This window comes from Stylophora pistillata, chromosome 5, assembly GCF_964205215.1.
Source record: "Stylophora pistillata chromosome 5, jaStyPist1.2, whole genome shotgun sequence".
Lineage (NCBI taxonomy): Eukaryota > Metazoa > Cnidaria > Anthozoa > Scleractinia > Pocilloporidae > Stylophora > Stylophora pistillata.
The window spans coordinates 5288314-5305741 of NC_142523.1; the positions used below are offsets into that span (position 1 = coordinate 5288314).

The window sequence follows — 17428 nt, forward strand, 5'->3', positions numbered from 1 at the left end:
CCCCCTCCCCCCGATACTAAGATGGGCTTGCTCTATCAGACACTGAAATCTTTCCCAATCGTTCGCCACGCTTCTCCTTTCTAACCGCAAACAGGCACTCGTAGGTATCATATTTTTAAAAATTAACCTCTTTCCTAGACGTACAAGATACACACACTTCTAGGAGTGTTTAGGTAAGAAAGTCAAACGTCAAATGTAAGAACACTCAAGTATGAAGATGAAAATTTTATAACTCCCAACGGGGACGGGGAGTTGTCTCTTTTAGACAAATTAACTGCCATAATATCAGAACCCAATTTCATCTGCAAGTCAAACATTGATAAATAACTAGGAATGATTGGGAGAATTAAGATTATTCACAAATTAAACTTCTCTGAATATATCTATATATATATATATAAAACTCTAAAAAGAAAAAGCGCACAGGAGTAAGGAAATAAATGCACCATTACGCTTCTTCTCTTCCAACCCTCCATTGGCTTCTGTGCTTCACACAATAGATGTCTGGAGGATCAAGTTGACGTTGCTTAAAAATTTAAGCAAATTAATCATTTCTGAATTATGTAACCACTAATGACTTCAGAGATCGCTGCTGTATAATTCTTTCTTCTTTTTTTTTTTTTTTCATAGCAACGTTATCGTATTTTTCGTATCACTCATTGAGCAAAGTGTCCACAAACTGTAAACTTCCAAAAGAAAGGGAATTTTGAACGTAGGAATTTCATTAGCCAATGAGAAGCGTCTACGGAATCTGATTCTCATAAGCACGTCTTTATGTCGGCACAACGTTAAAATTTTACATCTCGTCGCTGAGCAACAAGGCAAACCACTGCCTCGGAGAACAACCAGTAAGATTAGTATAATTATTTGTATCCAACACAAGGGGTTGCCTTGAAAGCTACCAGAATAATGACTGAGTATAAACAAATGACTAGATTTACACCTCCCCCTGCTTCGCACTGCTTTGGGACGTAAGGAGGGGGGAAGTTCATACCGTCTATGTATCGCCTCTCCCCACACCCCTTCAAGATAGCGATGAGTCAGAATCTTAAAAAAAAAAAAAAAAAGGGCATGTCTCCAAATGACTGTGAGAAGCTAATGGAGAAGCGCACCCCCTGGGAGATTGCGCATATACAGGTTGATTTTGTGCGTGAATTTATCATAAATGAAGGTCTAAAAAAAGTCAGTTCGTCACCTGCAACTTGAACATCTTCGCGTTAAAGATGTTGTAGATAAAAACTCAAGACTACTGAATGCTTAAGAAATGAAGTAACATTTCTAAATAGATGTACACCTCGCTTTGGTGAGCATACATTCTCATTATTTTTAAGTTGTAACCTTTTAGGTTCAAGACTGAAATCTTCCCACTGCATTAAAAAGTTCCTGTGTGAAAGCCATTAGCTCGGCTGTGGCTTGGAGACCAGGTGGTATGGGAGGGGGGATGAACTGCTGCGGGGCCGCACTGACTCTCGGGACAGGGCGTACGCGCGGAAAGGGACCATGAGAAGATGATGTTAATGGCAAGGGACCCAAAGTTGGTGGAGGGGCTCGGAGTGGTGCATGTCTTGGGTTTGGACCCGACTCCGATCTTTTGGACGACTCGTCGTCGTTTGCTGTTCGTTCGTCTTCCGAAGTTGCCTCTTCTCCGGTCTCGGATCCCGATTCGTCGAAAACGTCGTCGTCGGCGGCATCAATCGAGTGATTCTCCGGTGAAGAGGGCGCGACTTCCTCGTGAGATGAAGACTGCGCAACGTCACCACGCGACACGGGCACTGCGTGATCACTGCGTCTCGAGGTAGGAGCAACACCAGAATTTAAGGGAACCATTGTGGGAGATTGATAATCTAGAGCATTGCCTACACCTTCCGCAGAATAAACGTCCCGGTGTGCAGAGTTCAAGTGTTTCTTCAGCTTGTGTGGCCCAAGGAAACCTTTGTCGCACAGATGGCAAGTGTGACTATAATTGCCTGTGTGGATCCGCATATGGTCGTTTAAGTTATCCCGGCGCGCATAACCTTTGTTGCACTGTTCACACTTAAAAGGTTTATCTTTGGAGTGCGTGAACAAATGCCGCTTGAGCTTATCTTCACGGTAAAAGGTCTTCATGCAACCAGTATGGCTGCGAAACGGGCACGTAAAAGTTGGTCTAGTATCTGGGTAGTGAATTAACGAATGCCTCTTCATTTTATCTTTACGGGCAAACGCTTTTCCACATTCAGGGCACTTGTGTTTCTTTTCCGTCGCATGCACCGTTCTTTTGTGCGAACGAAGGTTCGCCGAAGAACAGAACGCCTTTGCACATTCGTCACAAGCGAACGGCCGCTCAGTAGAGTGGGTCGTCTTGTGTTTCTTGAGATGTATGGTGCTGGTGAAGACCTTCCCGCATTCATCGCAAGGATGCGCATGACTCTCGTTTAGTCGATGCTGCTCGAAGCCGTTGGCAGTGAAGAAACTCTTATTACAAAGCGAACATTTGAATTCCTTCTTATGCATCTTACAGTGCTCTTCCTTCTCCTTCAAAGCATTGAAAACCGCCGGGCAGCGCTGACATTTGTACACCTTGGAGGGAGGGTTGAGGTATATTGGCACAAACACGCTGGTCGCACCCTGTTTACGCACCCCTGTACCCAGGGGGCTGGTTGGAGACGGAGATGTGGAACAAGGTTTCAGATGAACTAGTTGTGATTCTGGGATATGGACAGTCACAGGTTCATCCGAAGTCGAGGGTTTCTTGTTACGAGGTTCCTTGGCTTTCTCTTGAGTGGAGGTAGACGAAGAGGTGGAGCAGCATTTCCGTTTCCTGGTGGTTTTGGGGTGAGAATTCTTCCTCTTGTGCCTCTTTATCGGTTTTTCTACGATGAAAACACAACTATCTAAAGGACCAATCAATAAAGGGGGTAATTTTTCAAAGAAACTGCGCTGCTGCCTCGGTGAGGGTAACGAGGTAATTTGGTTTCATCAACTGAAGTGATAATGTAAACTGGCCATCGTAAAGGACTAACGCTCGAAACGTCAGCTTTGAACCCTTGACGACGGTTAAATTATATTATTAAAAACTGGATCATTGGATAATGCAATTCAAGACTTTTTATTGGCTTAGCCATTATGGTATATCAGCCAATATACCATAATCTACAAATATGGTAAGCGTACGCGTCAGCTTAAGATCAAAAGGGAGCTAAAAAATCCAGTTTCTTCTTACAAAATAATAATTTCTTGGGGGCGTTTTTAATAAAACAATTATTCCACTCGCGCTTGTTGGATATGAGATGATTATAGCCAACTCGGTGCTACGCGCCTCGTTGGCTATCTATCATCTCATATCCAACGCGCGCTCGAGGAATAATTGTTAATTATCAGCTCAGTTGATGAAACCAAATTATCTCAAGGATCGCTCCGTACCAATCGCCAGGGAGGGGGGGTTCAAGCATTCCTCCTAAAAACCATGTGATTCCTCCCCCCCCCCCAAAAAAAAAAAAAAAAAAAAAAGAAAACCGTCCGACTCCTACCCGGGTAATAAAAAAATAGTGACTGGGTACTGTTATAGGAGAGAATAACTTGCAACAGTTAAGCCAAAGTAGACAACTGCCATCTCCATTCAATACAAGATAAGCAACAATGAACTTATATTTTCCTGACCTAGTATGAAGTAAATACAAGAGTCAATGATTCCCAAACTATTCTCTCTGCATTTTGTTTTTCACTCTTAAACTCCCATGAGTGATCAAGACTTAATTTCTCCTTATAATATCAATACAAAACCAAGAAGTCAAGCGATGAGAATTGCAAAAACATATCAACTATGAGTCTAGGGGATTATTGTTTGATCCAATATAAATTCTTAGAAACAATAATATTATAGGAAATGAAGAGTGGACAATAAGGAGAATTTTCATTGAGATATTGGCAGTGAGAAGGTCTAACAAACCTGTCATAAGTAAGAAACCTGCAACAATCTCCTAAAGTAAAACCATGGATGCATACTCACTAAAAGCTAAAACCTGTTCTGCGCAGTACACAGCAGATCCATAAGATGCACGATCCTCACAGTAGATAGTGCTATTTATGCAATAGCGAAAATCAGACCTGAAAAAAATCAGGCCTGTACAGGACTCGAACCACTGACCTCTGCGATACTAGTGATCCAATACAGATCCAATACACAAGAAAATGGGATGCAAGAGAAAGAGCAGCAGTCGTGTGATCAATTGCTATTAACTCTTTCCACCCTTACATCTGTAAGCATATTCTCCATACTGTTCTCTATAGATTTTCCAAGTTGCTAACAAGGAGAATTTGTTTAACAATCATGAACTCCTTTACTTGGTGTCCATTTTCTTTATTCTTGTCACTTTAATGTTGGATTCATGGGGTGTGCTTGTGATGAATGAGCTCTCAGTGACTTTTTGCAATAACCCTTTGCTGCAATGGGAATTTACATTGTGTGTATCATTTGATTTTATGGCACTTGGTGGAAAAGTTTTCCATTACAGTCACAATGTTAGAATGGATTCTAACCTTTAGAAGATGCCCAACAACATATACACTTTGATTTATCATCTTACAGGTTTATGTCGGACTAATTTGATGACCTGCTCCCAGTTGGCTTGTTAGCTCAATTGGTAGAGTGCTGCACTAGTATCGCAGAGGTCAGTGATTCGAATCCTGTACAGGCCTGAATTTTTTTTCAGGTCTGATTTTCCCTATTACTTAAATAGTGCTCTTTACTGCAAGGAATGTGCACAAATACATATACACTTCAGTCAGTAGCTCCTTTTAAAATACAAAACATTTCTATTTTCCACTTTAGCTCACCAGTTTTGTCCTGATCCAAAGTTTTGTGACCTTCGGGTTTTTCTCCCGCAGATGATGATGATGCACCATCACTAATTGCGACTGGGTCTAGAAACTGAACCTCAACCTTTTTTGCTGCAGAATCATCCTCAATGCCCTCAGAACACTCTTGAGCCTTCTGAGTAGCATCTGTTGATGCTTCATCTTCAGCGCTACTTGTCTTGAACTCCCCAGAGTGAGACTGGCTGCCAGCATCAATGGGAAGTTTGTCGACAACTTCTGTCAGTGAGCTCTTGTTGACAATGTCACGACAAACTTTGTTTGCTTTGTGCTTGATGTACTCTGACAGATCATTAAAAGACAATTTACATCTTCCACAAAAATGAACATCTTGGTCATCATCTGCAAAAAGCAAAATTTCCTTCATTAGCATATGTTTAGCATATTAAAGAAACTAACAATAACTACAAAATTAAATAGATAAACACTTTGAATTTCAGCCGTAGCACTTCTACCAGGTGCTGCTTTAGCACTTCTACCATTTGTTGGTTTTGGAGGGGGAAGTAAGGAAAAACTTAAACACTTGAAGAAAACTTCCTTGCAGCACAGACAAGCATTTACAGTATGAAAAACTAAACCCACATGACAGGTTCAAGAATTGAACCCAGACCACAGGGGGGTACGGGAGGGGAGCAAACAACCTCACTATTGTACCTTTGTACCATTGAAACAAATAAATAAGTGATCTTTCAAGGTCATTTCCCAAAATTACCTATTGTACATTGCTGGTAATTGGATAGTACTTGGTATAATATATTCTTTCAGGTTCAATGCATTTCATGGCAGTATAAAAATTCACTGTCTTCAGTGATGCTAAGTATGTCAAGAATACAAAGGTAATTACATTGTAAGCTGTAAGCCCCCTTCAAAGGCATTGAATGATTGTGATAAATGCAGTTTGTAGCACCTGATAAAGTTTAAGCTACATGTATTTCTTTATACAAGGAGCTTGCATAGTTGAATGAGTTTTATTCTAGATATTTCAAAACCAATGAAAACAACAAATACTAAACTGGAGTATATAAAATGAGTAATTAAATGAGACACTACACTCTCCAATTTTCCAGTCCCCCCCCCCCAAATAAGATGACTTACATATAGGGGGTTGGGGAGAGAAGGAAGTATTGTAAAGGAAGGCAAAAAGTACTGTTAGTAAAGTCTGTTTACGACCCTAGTGGCTCATTAGGCTGGTGCTTAACTTCGGTTTCTGTAGCATGAAGCGACTAGGGGTATTTCTACTCCCCCGTGGATGGGATGTTAGTCCATCGCAGGGTTACCCCCAACATTAAATTGCCGGTACCCATTTATACACCTGGGTGGAGAGAGGCACTGTGAGAGTAAAGTGTCTTGCCTAAGAACAAAACACAATGTCCCAGCCGGGGCTCGAACCCAGACCACTCAATCCGGAGTCGAGTGCACTAACCATGAGGCCACCACTAAAAAGTACCGTAATGATCCTCAAAAGTGAGCTACCATTATCTTAATAGCACAAAAAAATAAAAACCTGGAAAAATCCAGGCTTTGTAGGGATCTGAACATATGCCTCCCAGGTACTAGTTTGGCACTATTACCATCAGGGCTATGAAGCCTCACATTTATAATAAAGAAAATTTTCATGGGTTCTTTTTTATGGTGAAGGAATCATATCACAAGTTTTGAATGAAATAAATTTAAAAAAAAATTAATAAAATATCTTCAAAGGGAAGCTTCCAGACCCTTCATACACTAATATCAATCAAGCACACTCTTTTCTCAGGGCCCATTTGAATAGCTTCAGTATGCATGACAACTCTCCCCCTTCCAGTTATTCCTGGCCGAGATAACTTTTGACTGTCTTCTTTCTTTGAAAATTTCAACCAGCTGTCCAAATGAAAATGGGGAACTCATCTCAGGGGTGATCGGCAGATGGGTAACACTGTCAGACAGGACAACAGAACATATATCAAACACCTCAGGGACTGGGACAAGACCACTTAAATTGTTTACAGCAACAAGACCACTTAAATTGTTTACAGCAACAAGACCACTTAAATTGTTTACAGGACTTATGGGTTTATAGTCAGTTGAAATTGTCGAGAGAGACTAGAGAGGGGACTGTTGCTACAACTCAAAACTTCACATACATGTAAACACTTCATAAAGTTGTCAAGGGAGAGTGTTGTCTTGGATACCTGAGAGTATAAAAATATAATTGTACACTTTAGGTTTGTGCACAGTTACCTGAGGGAATGTTTACTTCCAAAACAGTTGGAGTTCTAGAAGTAGGCTCATCACTCTGAAACAATTAAAAAATTTATTAATTTCTTTCAGTCTTTCAGTGCATATCTGTCCTTACCCAATATTGTTGATTGAATTTAAGAAATCAAACATGGATTACATTACACTAGTAAAGGAATAATAACAGATTTAAGGGTTTACCCTTTGATTCCCAAAGTGATTAACATGTAACTTCTCCCTTAAATGTCCAGTCATTAACCAGCAAACAGATAACAAGAATACTCAAACTTATCTAAGTAGAAACTTTTGTCTCGATCTAACTCCATGTTCTTGTAATTAATCTATATGGAAATGTGTGGCACAGAGAGGGGAGAATTAACCATCAGATATTGGGAGTTAAAATTAATATAGAGAGATACATTAGTTTATTACCAAAAAATAAAAGTACTTTGCAGCCATAGGCTGAGTTGCATACTTTTCACAATTATTTATAAATAAATATACGAGACTATATAAAACTACAAAATTTACAAAAAATTCTAAGACCTAAAATAATTACACTTATACAGCAATGGAATAAAATGCAGTCCATGCTAAGACCCTAGATTAGCCCTCGCGAATTAATAGCCGGAATGAATCAAGACTTAAAACGATCAGTGCGGAAGCGCAGCATGTTAAAAATGCACTGGTGTCTTGTGTTGTACGCTGAATGATGTCTATCTGGCAGCAAACTGTACAATTTATGAAATGGATTTGAGATGGACAAAATCAGATCCGTACATAACTTCTTGCATCTGTCGTAGAGCGAAGCTAAATCATGCTTATCTAAGGAGTCATGATATGAAAATTCTGGTGAAATAATAGATAATGAATGCCTTTGGACACTTTCGCTGTCATCACTAAGATACATGGGTAACGCACGATGGAATATTTGTGCACTGTATTCCAGAACTGGACGTATTGTTGTACAATAGAAATTAATTATATCTTCCACTAGAATGCAGGCTCTCCTTAAAGAGTTAAAAATTCTTTTTAACCATATGGCACTCAGAAGTGATGAACAAGTAATTCTCTCCACAAATTCAACACATTATGCAGTCAACAGGTGCTGAGAAGTGAGCTCTTTATCTATAGACTAATCAGCTGTCTAGGTGAGTTTTATGTCCACAAGACACCACATTTTCCTGATTCACCTTTAATGGTTTGTCGAGAAATTAGATGGAAGAATTGCATTCGTTGATCAGATCTCGAGAGTTACTGAGTGAATTTGCATGGTCGAGTTTAGTTCATTAATTTTTGTCTCTGGGCTAATGATACACTGTGGAAATTTTTCACCTGGCGTTTTAAGTTTCCTTTCGATTAATGTCATTTTTGTTCTTTTTATATCAATCAGAATATCGAAGACAGGTATCATACGGTCCCGGAGAAGCGAGCAACGGAATAAAAAAAAAAATCTTGTTTTAATATTCCGGAAGAGAGCTCATCGGATTTCATTAAAAACCAAAACGAAAATCGCACTGAAGAACTAGCCTGGTATATCATTTTACGTTTGCTATTGCGCTAACAGGGAGAACCAAGAGGAACAGCAAAGTCTACCAAGTACATTTATCCACAAAGAACGCGTTAAATAAGGTAATAATTAATTAAAAAATCAACCAAACAGTACCTCAGTTGTAATATCCGCCATATTGTGGAAAGGTTTCCCTCCGGATCGAAGATAGTTTTCTGCAATTTCTCTTCAAGTAGACGGGAATACAGAGGTAAAATGACTTGGCATTGATCATATGCAGAGTTTTACAAACATTCTCTAAATATCGTGAGCATCTAAAGCCAATCAAGGCAGGAAAAAGCGAAATTTTCCATCGACCACAGGAGGCGAAGCAAAAATTTGTCCACCACTCCCATCGCGCTTAGTGACCCCCTTCATTAATGAGGCGAGGTTACCCAATTTGTAACATGTGATCGAGGATCAAATTTAACGCGGGCTTGCGCCTTTAAATTTTGTTTATAACAAAGCACGCTTCAAGATTTCACACCTTCGACTCAGAGAGGTTAGATGGTGTTTTTCAATCTTTGTTCTGCTTATTTTCACGTTATTTTATTCATTAAAGGGGCTTAACTGAGCTCAACGTAGGAAATTTTGGATGGGCGACAATTAGGAGAGCCCGGACAACACATTCTGACAATTCATGTAAGCTTGATTAGCGATGTTTAGAGGTACTGATTTGTTTACGAAAGCATTGAATATCGTGTATTTTTTCCAATAGTTGGGTAAATTTATTTTTAAATTCGCCACAAATTAGCCATCCTTTCCCTAATTTTTCTCGATGAGTAATACTTTCTCGATGTGTAGTATTTCAATTGTAGTTATTTAGAATTTCTACTCTATGTTAGTGGCGTTCACTAGTTGAATTTTTGTTTCATATTTTTATACATGATTTATGATTTGACATTTGGGCGTCCTTGATAGATGGCTGGTACAATGGGTCGCAAATCAAAATGACCAGAGTCTTTATGTTGTCACTGTTCTTTGCCAACACTCTCTACACTCTCAGTGCATTTCGACCCCCCCCCCCCACTCCCTCAAAGAAGTATGAATGGGCGCGAAGAAACTGTTGTCGAAATTTGACAAAATCTGGGGGGGGGGGAATTTAGCTAGCAGTACTCAAGCACCCCATCTGGGGAGAGTAGCAATACTAATAGTCCTAGTCCTAGTCATTTCATGGTACAAAAACTGGGATAAACTCACTTCAGCTGGTGGGCAAGTGTCTCATAAAGACTTATTCCACATTTCCTAGGATTGATCAGCAACATGTAGGAACAACTGATACTCTCTCTAACAAGTTTAGAGAATTTGACTCAACACAACTTTTAAAATGCCTCTTAAAAAGAAACCTCTGGAAGACGCAAGGAAAAGATTGCAGGAAAAGCTGAACAATGTTGAAGAACAGTCTGAGTATATCTGTCAGGTTATCAATGAGCTGGTATCCAAGGTAAAATAATTAACAATTACTCCACGAGCGCGTGTTGGATATGAGATGATAGATAGCGAATGAGGCACATAGCGCCGAGTTGGCTATAATAATCCCATATCCAACAAGAGCGAGTGGAATAATTGTTTTATTAAAAATGCTTTCATGCATGTGATGCTTTAATGTGACAGCGTGATGCTGTTAGTGAGCTTCTATGCGCTAGCTGATGTTTGGCTGTGTAGAAGCGTAATGCGGTTCCAGTCAATACCCACTAATTGACCCTTGCTCACCATAGAGTCTCCTGTAGCTCAGTGGTTAGAGCATCCGACTAGATCACGGAGGGTTGTGGGTTCAAATCCCATCTGGAAACTCGGTTGTTTTTTTCAACCCCCTTTTACTTCAATTTCATCTCTTTTTGCCCTCTTTAAAACATATTTGCCCCCCTTGCTTTGAAACAATGTTTTATCACGATTCCATGAATTATTAAAAGCCAACTTTGAATGGGGAAGGGGGATCTGTGAATGATTTTAAGTGTGGTAGAAACTGTGGTTGTTCTTCACATAAATAAAACTCTTCAAACATGCTGTGTCAAGTAATTTTGACACGGATTGTAGTTTGATGATTTGAGCCACAAGCAGTAAATACTTCCAGAAAGGAGAGCAGCCAAAGGTTTAGAGATTTTTTTTTTAGGTTGCTTTGTATCTGCTCTTGTGGGAGTTTGGGCTGAGAGATGCAGATTTGAACTTTTTTCAACACCATTTTGCAAACAGCTGTACATGACACATGATTAAGGCCAAAAATATTTTGTGAAGCTAGAATTTACAGAAAGGCAAGCATGACTCATAAATTTAAATACCATTAAAAGGCTCGACTTCACCTCCTGTAATTTACTTAACCAATAAATTTTCTCTGTTATTTTGTGAAAACCTCAGGATTTCCCTGAAAGCTTGCATACAGTAAGAGAGATTTGAAGTTCTCCCTTTTAAATTTGTGACACTTGAAATGGTGTGTAAAGTATTTGTGAGACATGGATTTTACTAAAATTTGTGCATGAAACTGGAGCAGGAACCCTCTTTGCTACCTTCAAAAAGATAGCTGCCTTTCTCAACCTTGGAATTGATTATTTATTGTTAGAGTTATTTTTGTTGATGATATGCATGGTATTAAATTAGATCCTTATTTTTTCATCAATTCTGCACATGGTTTAAAACCTGGAACTATCCTTTTACTCTTGCCTTCTAATCCAGGCCTCAAATCCAGCTAAAGACCTCCTTCAAGAGAAAGATCGTAAGAAGTTTTTTCACAAATACTCTTCTGTGAGTCAGGAACTTGAGAAATGTCTGGATTGTTTGTTATTAATAAGTGATTCAGTCACTGCACTGGGAGAGGAAGACACTCTGGGTAATTTTTTATTACTCCTTTATTTGAAAAGCATGCTTTGGATTAAAATACCTGTTTACTTCTTGGATTATCTCATTCAGAATGAAAAGTGAGTGCCTTGAAATGTAAAATGAAAATTGACACTTACTTGACTCTGATGATGACTTCTGCACAGGTTGTCGAAACGTCAGTCACTACCACCGACAACAGTCCTTATCAGGACTACACTCAACCGGACGATCAGACTACACCTTCAAATGAAAATTATATTGGCCTATATATATCTGAAAATGTTTTGTTTTTTTTTTTTTACTCTCATATCAGGTGCCAGTGAAGATTTCACTAGTTCTACTTCTGAACCAAGTGACCATGCAGAGCAAGATGCTGCATCATCAGAGAAGAGAGACAGCAGTAGGGCAGATGCTAAGTCACCTGATGATAAAAGGGGTGAAGGTGAGAAAGTAGAATGGGTGATGTGAGGTGGAGAAGGGCAGAGATGGGAAAGAGAAAGAGAAAAGAGCATTGCAAAGAAGGCCAAGGATTATGTACATATTACCGTAAAACAAGGCTGTGCTCTAAGGAAAATTAAAGGGAGCCCAGTGCTCTGAAACTGTGAAATCCAGGGTGCCCAGCATATGCTTTTTTATGAAAAAAGTAAGATTTCTGAGTCGCCCAAGAGCAAAAGTAAGGCGCCAGGGACCACCAGGTGCCGCTAAACCACAGCCCTGTAAAAGCCCACAGATAAGCCACACTTTTTGTCCAAAAATTGTCGCTAGAAATGAGGGGTGTGGCTTCTCTGTGGCAATGTTTGAAAAAGGTGTCATGAATGTCCACTTTTGCATCTGATATAATGCCTGGCTACTAAGCTTTGAATGTTATGCCCACATTCTTCTTGTAATGCAAAAATCTATGGAAAAACTGTGTTAAATGAAGAAATTCCTGTCAACAAATGCCAGAAAAAGACCAAGTCAGTAGAAACGATGTTCATTATATAAAAGTGTTACAATTATGGTAACACTTTGAAGTATTTTCTGTTGCAATGTAATGAGGAGTTTACATTCGATGAACTGTGCATGAAGAAGACTTCTCAAGACTTGACTTTGGATTTCTTTTGATTTCTATCAAAAAACTTTTTTTTCCAAAATTTGAGCTGCTAAATTCGGGGTGCAGCTTATCTGTGGGTGTGGCATATCTGTGGGCTTTAACGATACTCACTGTAAAACATGACAGAACAGAAATCGTGTGTACTGTAAGTACCTCCCATTGGCCCTCCCAGATCCTTGGAAATTTGTGAGGGACAATATGAGGTACTTGGAGCATGCATGGTTTCCATCCTGTCATTTTAAGCAAGATTCACTCAGATTTCTAAAGATAGAAGCTTTTTAAATCTGTTGGAAATACCGGAAAGTAAACAGATGAAGAATTAATGAAACAAGCAGGGTAACCTGTTCTCTGCCTTCAGTTGGTGAATTTGTGCTGTTTAGATTTTCTTTTGTAGTCAGTTCCAACCAAAAAGAAATAAGAAGGACACTTACCAAAAAGAACTTCAGAAAAAAAGTAGAAAGTCTTTTCATGTTACATTTACATGTAACCATATAATTGTAAATACAAAGGATTAGCAATTGTGCCCTGACATGGAAAATTGGAACAGCCAATCCAGAAACCATTAGTTACCAAATGAATTGCTTTCCTTTTTAATTTTTTTTCCTTCTCAAGATAAAACTCACCATGGTGACAAGAAAGAAAGTAAAGGCAAAGGCAATAAAAAAAGTACTGAAAAGGAATTAGTCAATGCTGCTTCCAAAACAGAATCCCAAGAGGATGGAAGCAAAAAAGGTTGGTGAAGATCCTTGCTTTCATTTTGAATGTTTACAAAAACTGTTATTTATTTTTTTCCAGAGCATCTCAGGTGGACAGGGTCTTTACTCTTCATAATTATGCAACACTTGTCAGACCTGAAAGTCTAACAGTGCCATTCACAAAAAAGCAAACCAGCTGAAGAAAAAGTGACTGAAAGGTTTGGGTTGGTCCCATGAGAGAAAACTGTACTTTTGGTCTTGAGTGTTTTGTTATGGTCATACCCAAGACCTTGTGCTCAGGTTTTTCTCGTACAGTCGACTGAACACAGGGTAATAACGAGTTAACATGAAAACCACAAGTGAAAGATTCAGTTAGCATGCTAAACTCCAGGGCTGGGTTGTTCAAAGAGTGGATAACGCTATCCAATGGATAAATCGCTATCCAGCGGATGAGTGTTAACAAAACATACAGCGCTATCCACCGGATAGAGATTCATCCAGTGTATAGTGTTATCCATCCTTCGAACAACCGAAGCCAGATGGAAAGGTTCAGTGGGATGCATGCCATGATTACATGAAGGTTGCAGTGTTGTGTTCTCAGGCAGACACCTGTTTCTTGCTGTGCCTGTTACCATCCAGGCGCTGGAGTGGCCATTGAAACACTTCAAAATGTTAGAGGTTATGTGATGATAGACTAGCATCCCAATAAAGTTACTCAGTGCACAATGCAGGAACCACAGATAAGCGCTGGAAATCATGGGCTTGTGGCTCTCAGATTCATACTAACCGGAGTAAATTCAATTTCAGAGCACATATCCAGGATTCACAGCCAAGGTGAAAGTAGTGAACTCACAGAACCTGTCAAGACACAGGCTCTGTTTGTATCTCAGATTGCTTCTGCTACTTCTTCAACTGGTGATGAAAAACTGCAAGCATCTACACCAGAACAGACCCCACAACCAAAGGTAGTCTCTGAAACACAAAGAGTTATACCAGTAGGACAACAGGACACCAGAGAATCCATCTCTGACGGTCTTGATAAACAGCCACACAAGCCCTCATCTGTTGACCAAGGTAGAGGGAGAAGTGTGGAAGGTCATGATCTGAACTTGACATTGATCAAACCTGAACCTGGAAAACAATTTGTTGATCAGAAACAAGCTGATAATGTTTCAGTGTCTGCGGCATCTAAGGATGGCAAAAGAAGAGGGTCCAATTCTTCATCTGTGAGTGCCCTGTCAGATATTATTCAAGATATCAAGATTTCTCCACGGGAAGCTAAATTGGCTACCGAAAACATACCAACTAAAGGTAAGGGAATGTGTATTTTAAATAAAATGTAGTTTTCTTGCTATTTCAGACGTGGTAGTCTATAATAATTTTAGTAATAATAATAATGGTTTGAATATGAAAGCAATCTTTGCAGTAATGAACACTGCTTAGGCAGTGAAGTAGTAGTGAAAATAACCATTTTCACTGCATTACCGCAGTAGGGTAGGACTAGAACGGAACATATGCAAACCATGCAAGTAGTCCACCCAATAAATCCAACCCATCCCCACCCCAGAGGAGGACATCCACCACACAGTAATCTTGTGCATAGGAAATTAACGTCTCCTACCCCTAACCCTGTAGGAGACGGGACCTCCATTTATTTGTCCCTATCCGAGAAGACTAGAATATCTAACCATTTCTTGATGTTGTAGAAAGGTAGCCTATTCTTCTCAATTATTTTAAGACCTTGAGTGTTGGTTCGGCCAGGGCTTGAACCCTCGACCTCCCACACAACAGTCCAGCGCACTATCCATTGGGCTAACCAGGAGGCAGTTAGAAATAAATTCAGACCTGTATGGGAGTTGAACCTATGATCTCTGTGATACAGGTGCAGTGCTTTACCAACTGAGCTGACAGGTCAACTGGGAACTGGTTCCAGCTGCCAGTCATTGATTCATCACTTTGCAGTTTATTACAAACCAACATAATGACCAGCTCCCAGTTGACTTGTAATTTGACTGATATATATTCACAGACATTAATAAGAATGGTTTATTGACATTCCACTTAGTGGCTCTTGTATGTTAAATAAAATTAATGACTAGTATACTATAGTCTATTCTTGTAATCTCTCTGCAGTTCTCTTTTTTTTCTTTTTTAGCCAATCAAACAGGGAACATAATATTATTACTAATTAACATGTTCAGTTTTAAGATGATTCTTGTAATTTTTTTATATTTGTTGTTTCAGTTCAACTCCCCCTGTACCCTTTCAAGAATGGCCAGGGGCTGGAAGTTGTTGTCACTGAGGTATTGAGTCCATGGGAGTTTTGGGTTCAACCCATTGGAACAGAGCTGGATTTACTCATGGAGGAAATGTGGTAAGGGACAAATGACCTTTGTGACTTGAAAATATTGTCAATTATAGTCAATTATACCCTCCAAAATCTGTCAGAAGATTTCAAAAGGCTTTGTTTCTTTTTTTTTTGCACTGATGAAGGACTAATGCTTGAACTGCAGCTTTTTGAAAGGGCAATTTGTATTTATTTATTTATCAATTCAGTTGTTAAACCAAATTATCTTATGAAACTGGTTTTAGAAACTACTGATGAAAATGATGGTGATAATGATGAGGCAAACTCAGTAATTAGAAGTTGTCCTGCCATGTAACCCTTAAACTCCCAGAAGTGATCAATATGTAACTTCTCCCTATTTTATCCATACATAATCCAGTAAACAGATGACGAGAATACTCAAACTTATCAGGCAGAAGTTGTCATCTTGATTGAACACCAAATTCTTCTAACTAACACACAAGGAAATGTGTAGCAGCAAGAGGGGAGAATTAACAATCAGATCTTGCGAGTTAAAGAGTTAACGCACTTTCATTTTCTATCATTTTACATTACTTAAAATAAATTCTTGTATCTTTTACCAGATAATTTGGTTATATGAACTAAGTTGAAATTGTAAAGTGGCCACCGTAAAGAGTTAAAAAGCTGACGTTTCGAGCGTTAGCCCTTCGTCTTTCGCTCTGACGAGGGGCTAAATTTTGGTCGGAACGTCAGTCTTTTAACTCTTTACGTTGGCCAATTTACAATTTCAACTTAGGCGATACAAACAAATGACCTTGTTACCCCCACTGACGCAGCACCACGGTTTTCTTTAGAAACTTACCCCCTTTATTCATGTATCTTTTACCAGAGTTCTATTAAATTAACGTACCCATTTCTCCTGTTCTCTTCCTTTTTTAACTCATTTTGTTATTTATTTATTTTTGTTTTATCCCCTTAGTATGCACTATGCAAAAATGGCAGCAGCAGGTTACAAAGGAGGGCTTGTAACCGCGCCTGATGTCGGCGACTTCTGCTGTGCAAAGTTTACACAAGATGACACGTGGTACAGGGTGTTAGTGACGGGAGTTAAAGAATCGGCTACAGGTAATGTTGTTACGCTCAAGTACGGTCCAGTAGGACTAAAAACTTGGCGCTTTGGCGCAAGCCTTTCTCCGCCCCGCGGGAAAGTATAGAAGGCTTTGAGCAACGCAAGCCGGCGAGAGATCTCCGGGGGAGTCTAGTGCTAGACCTCCGACAAACCTCCTCCCCGATTCGTCTCAGTTCTTCCCGCGAGCGGAGAAGTGTGCGTCCGGTGTTACCGCGTTTACGTGAAACGTGAACGGCATGAGTGACCACGTGACCTTGTTTTTCCTGCCATCTTCTTACGTTTGCCATTGTGCTTTGCTGTTTCGATGTGAAAGTAACCTGTTTTGCGTTTACCGTGCACACGGACGTAACAAGGGCACCAAAACGATTCCTTGTAAGGGCGCTTCAATTCCACCAGGACGTGAACTGACACGAAGCTAAAGCAGCAAGATTCGCGCTATTTTACGTGAAACACGAAAGGGCACACTGACGATTGCCGTGTCACTTAAACGCGGAGCTAAATCTCTCTGATGAAGTCCTGCTCGTAGGCTACAAAGACTTAAGCTTGCGCGATGGACCTCATTCTTTTTTTTTGTGTTTTCAGGAGAGTGGAGGAAAGCGCGAGGCGGGCGCGAGTGGAGCGCGAAAACGAGTCATGTACGAGGCGAGGGGTGCGACAAAGATGATGCGTCATCTTTATAAGCTTCTTCTCTTGCACGTGACTCGCCCTTGTATTTTCCCCAGTTAACAGTTTTCTAAATTCTCCTTACCTGCCCGCTTAACAGTGTTTG

General features: G+C 39.8%; 2 protein-coding genes across 3 annotated transcripts in view; one reads left to right on the forward strand and one right to left on the reverse strand.

The window, feature by feature from the left end:
- Window positions 1–101: 101 nt before the first annotated feature.
- On the reverse strand, window positions 102–8986 carry LOC111331565 (uncharacterized). Its single transcript, XM_022936697.2, has 4 exons — window positions 8738–8986; window positions 7075–7129; window positions 4816–5196; window positions 102–2852 (listed from the first exon to the last, which is right to left on the reverse strand). Exons 1-4 carry the CDS (start codon window positions 8756–8758, stop codon window positions 1348–1350), a joined length of 1962 nt encoding a protein of 653 aa, XP_022792432.2. The 5' UTR covers window positions 8759–8986; the 3' UTR covers window positions 102–1347.
- A 48-nt stretch (window positions 8987–9034) lies between these two features.
- Window positions 9035–17428, forward strand: part of LOC111331556 (uncharacterized) — a 42753-nt gene continuing 34359 nt past the window's right edge. The window contains exons 1-8 of one of the 2 annotated variants that reach the window (XM_088760799.1): window positions 9035–9122; window positions 9870–10064; window positions 11291–11444; window positions 11748–11876; window positions 13140–13259; window positions 14030–14533; window positions 15467–15596; window positions 16510–16655. In XM_088760799.1, the coding sequence (XP_088616925.1) occupies window positions 9948–10064; window positions 11291–11444; window positions 11748–11876; window positions 13140–13259; window positions 14030–14533; window positions 15467–15596; window positions 16510–16655 (1300 nt within the window). In that variant the 5' untranslated portion in view covers window positions 9035–9122; window positions 9870–9947. Of the gene's footprint in view, window positions 9263–9869; window positions 10065–11290; window positions 11445–11747; window positions 11877–13139; window positions 13260–14029; window positions 14534–15466; window positions 15597–16509; window positions 16656–17428 lie in introns of both variants that reach the window. The other variant, XM_088760800.1, reaches the window with a different exon arrangement.

What these genes read in the sequence shown, in the direction of transcription:
- LOC111331565 (XM_022936697.2), bottom strand. Translation starts at nt 8,758, where the DNA reads ATGGCGGATATTACAACTGAG. An exon ending in GGAAGTAAACATTCCCTCAG is followed by an intron (nt 5,197 to 7,074) that starts GTAACTGTGCAC and finishes TGCTTTTTGCAG; the next exon opens with ATGATGACCAAGATGTTCAT. An exon ending in TTTGGATCAGGACAAAACTG is followed by an intron (nt 2,853 to 4,815) that starts GTGAGCTAAAGT and finishes TTTTCATCGTAG; the next exon opens with AAAAACCGATAAAGAGGCAC.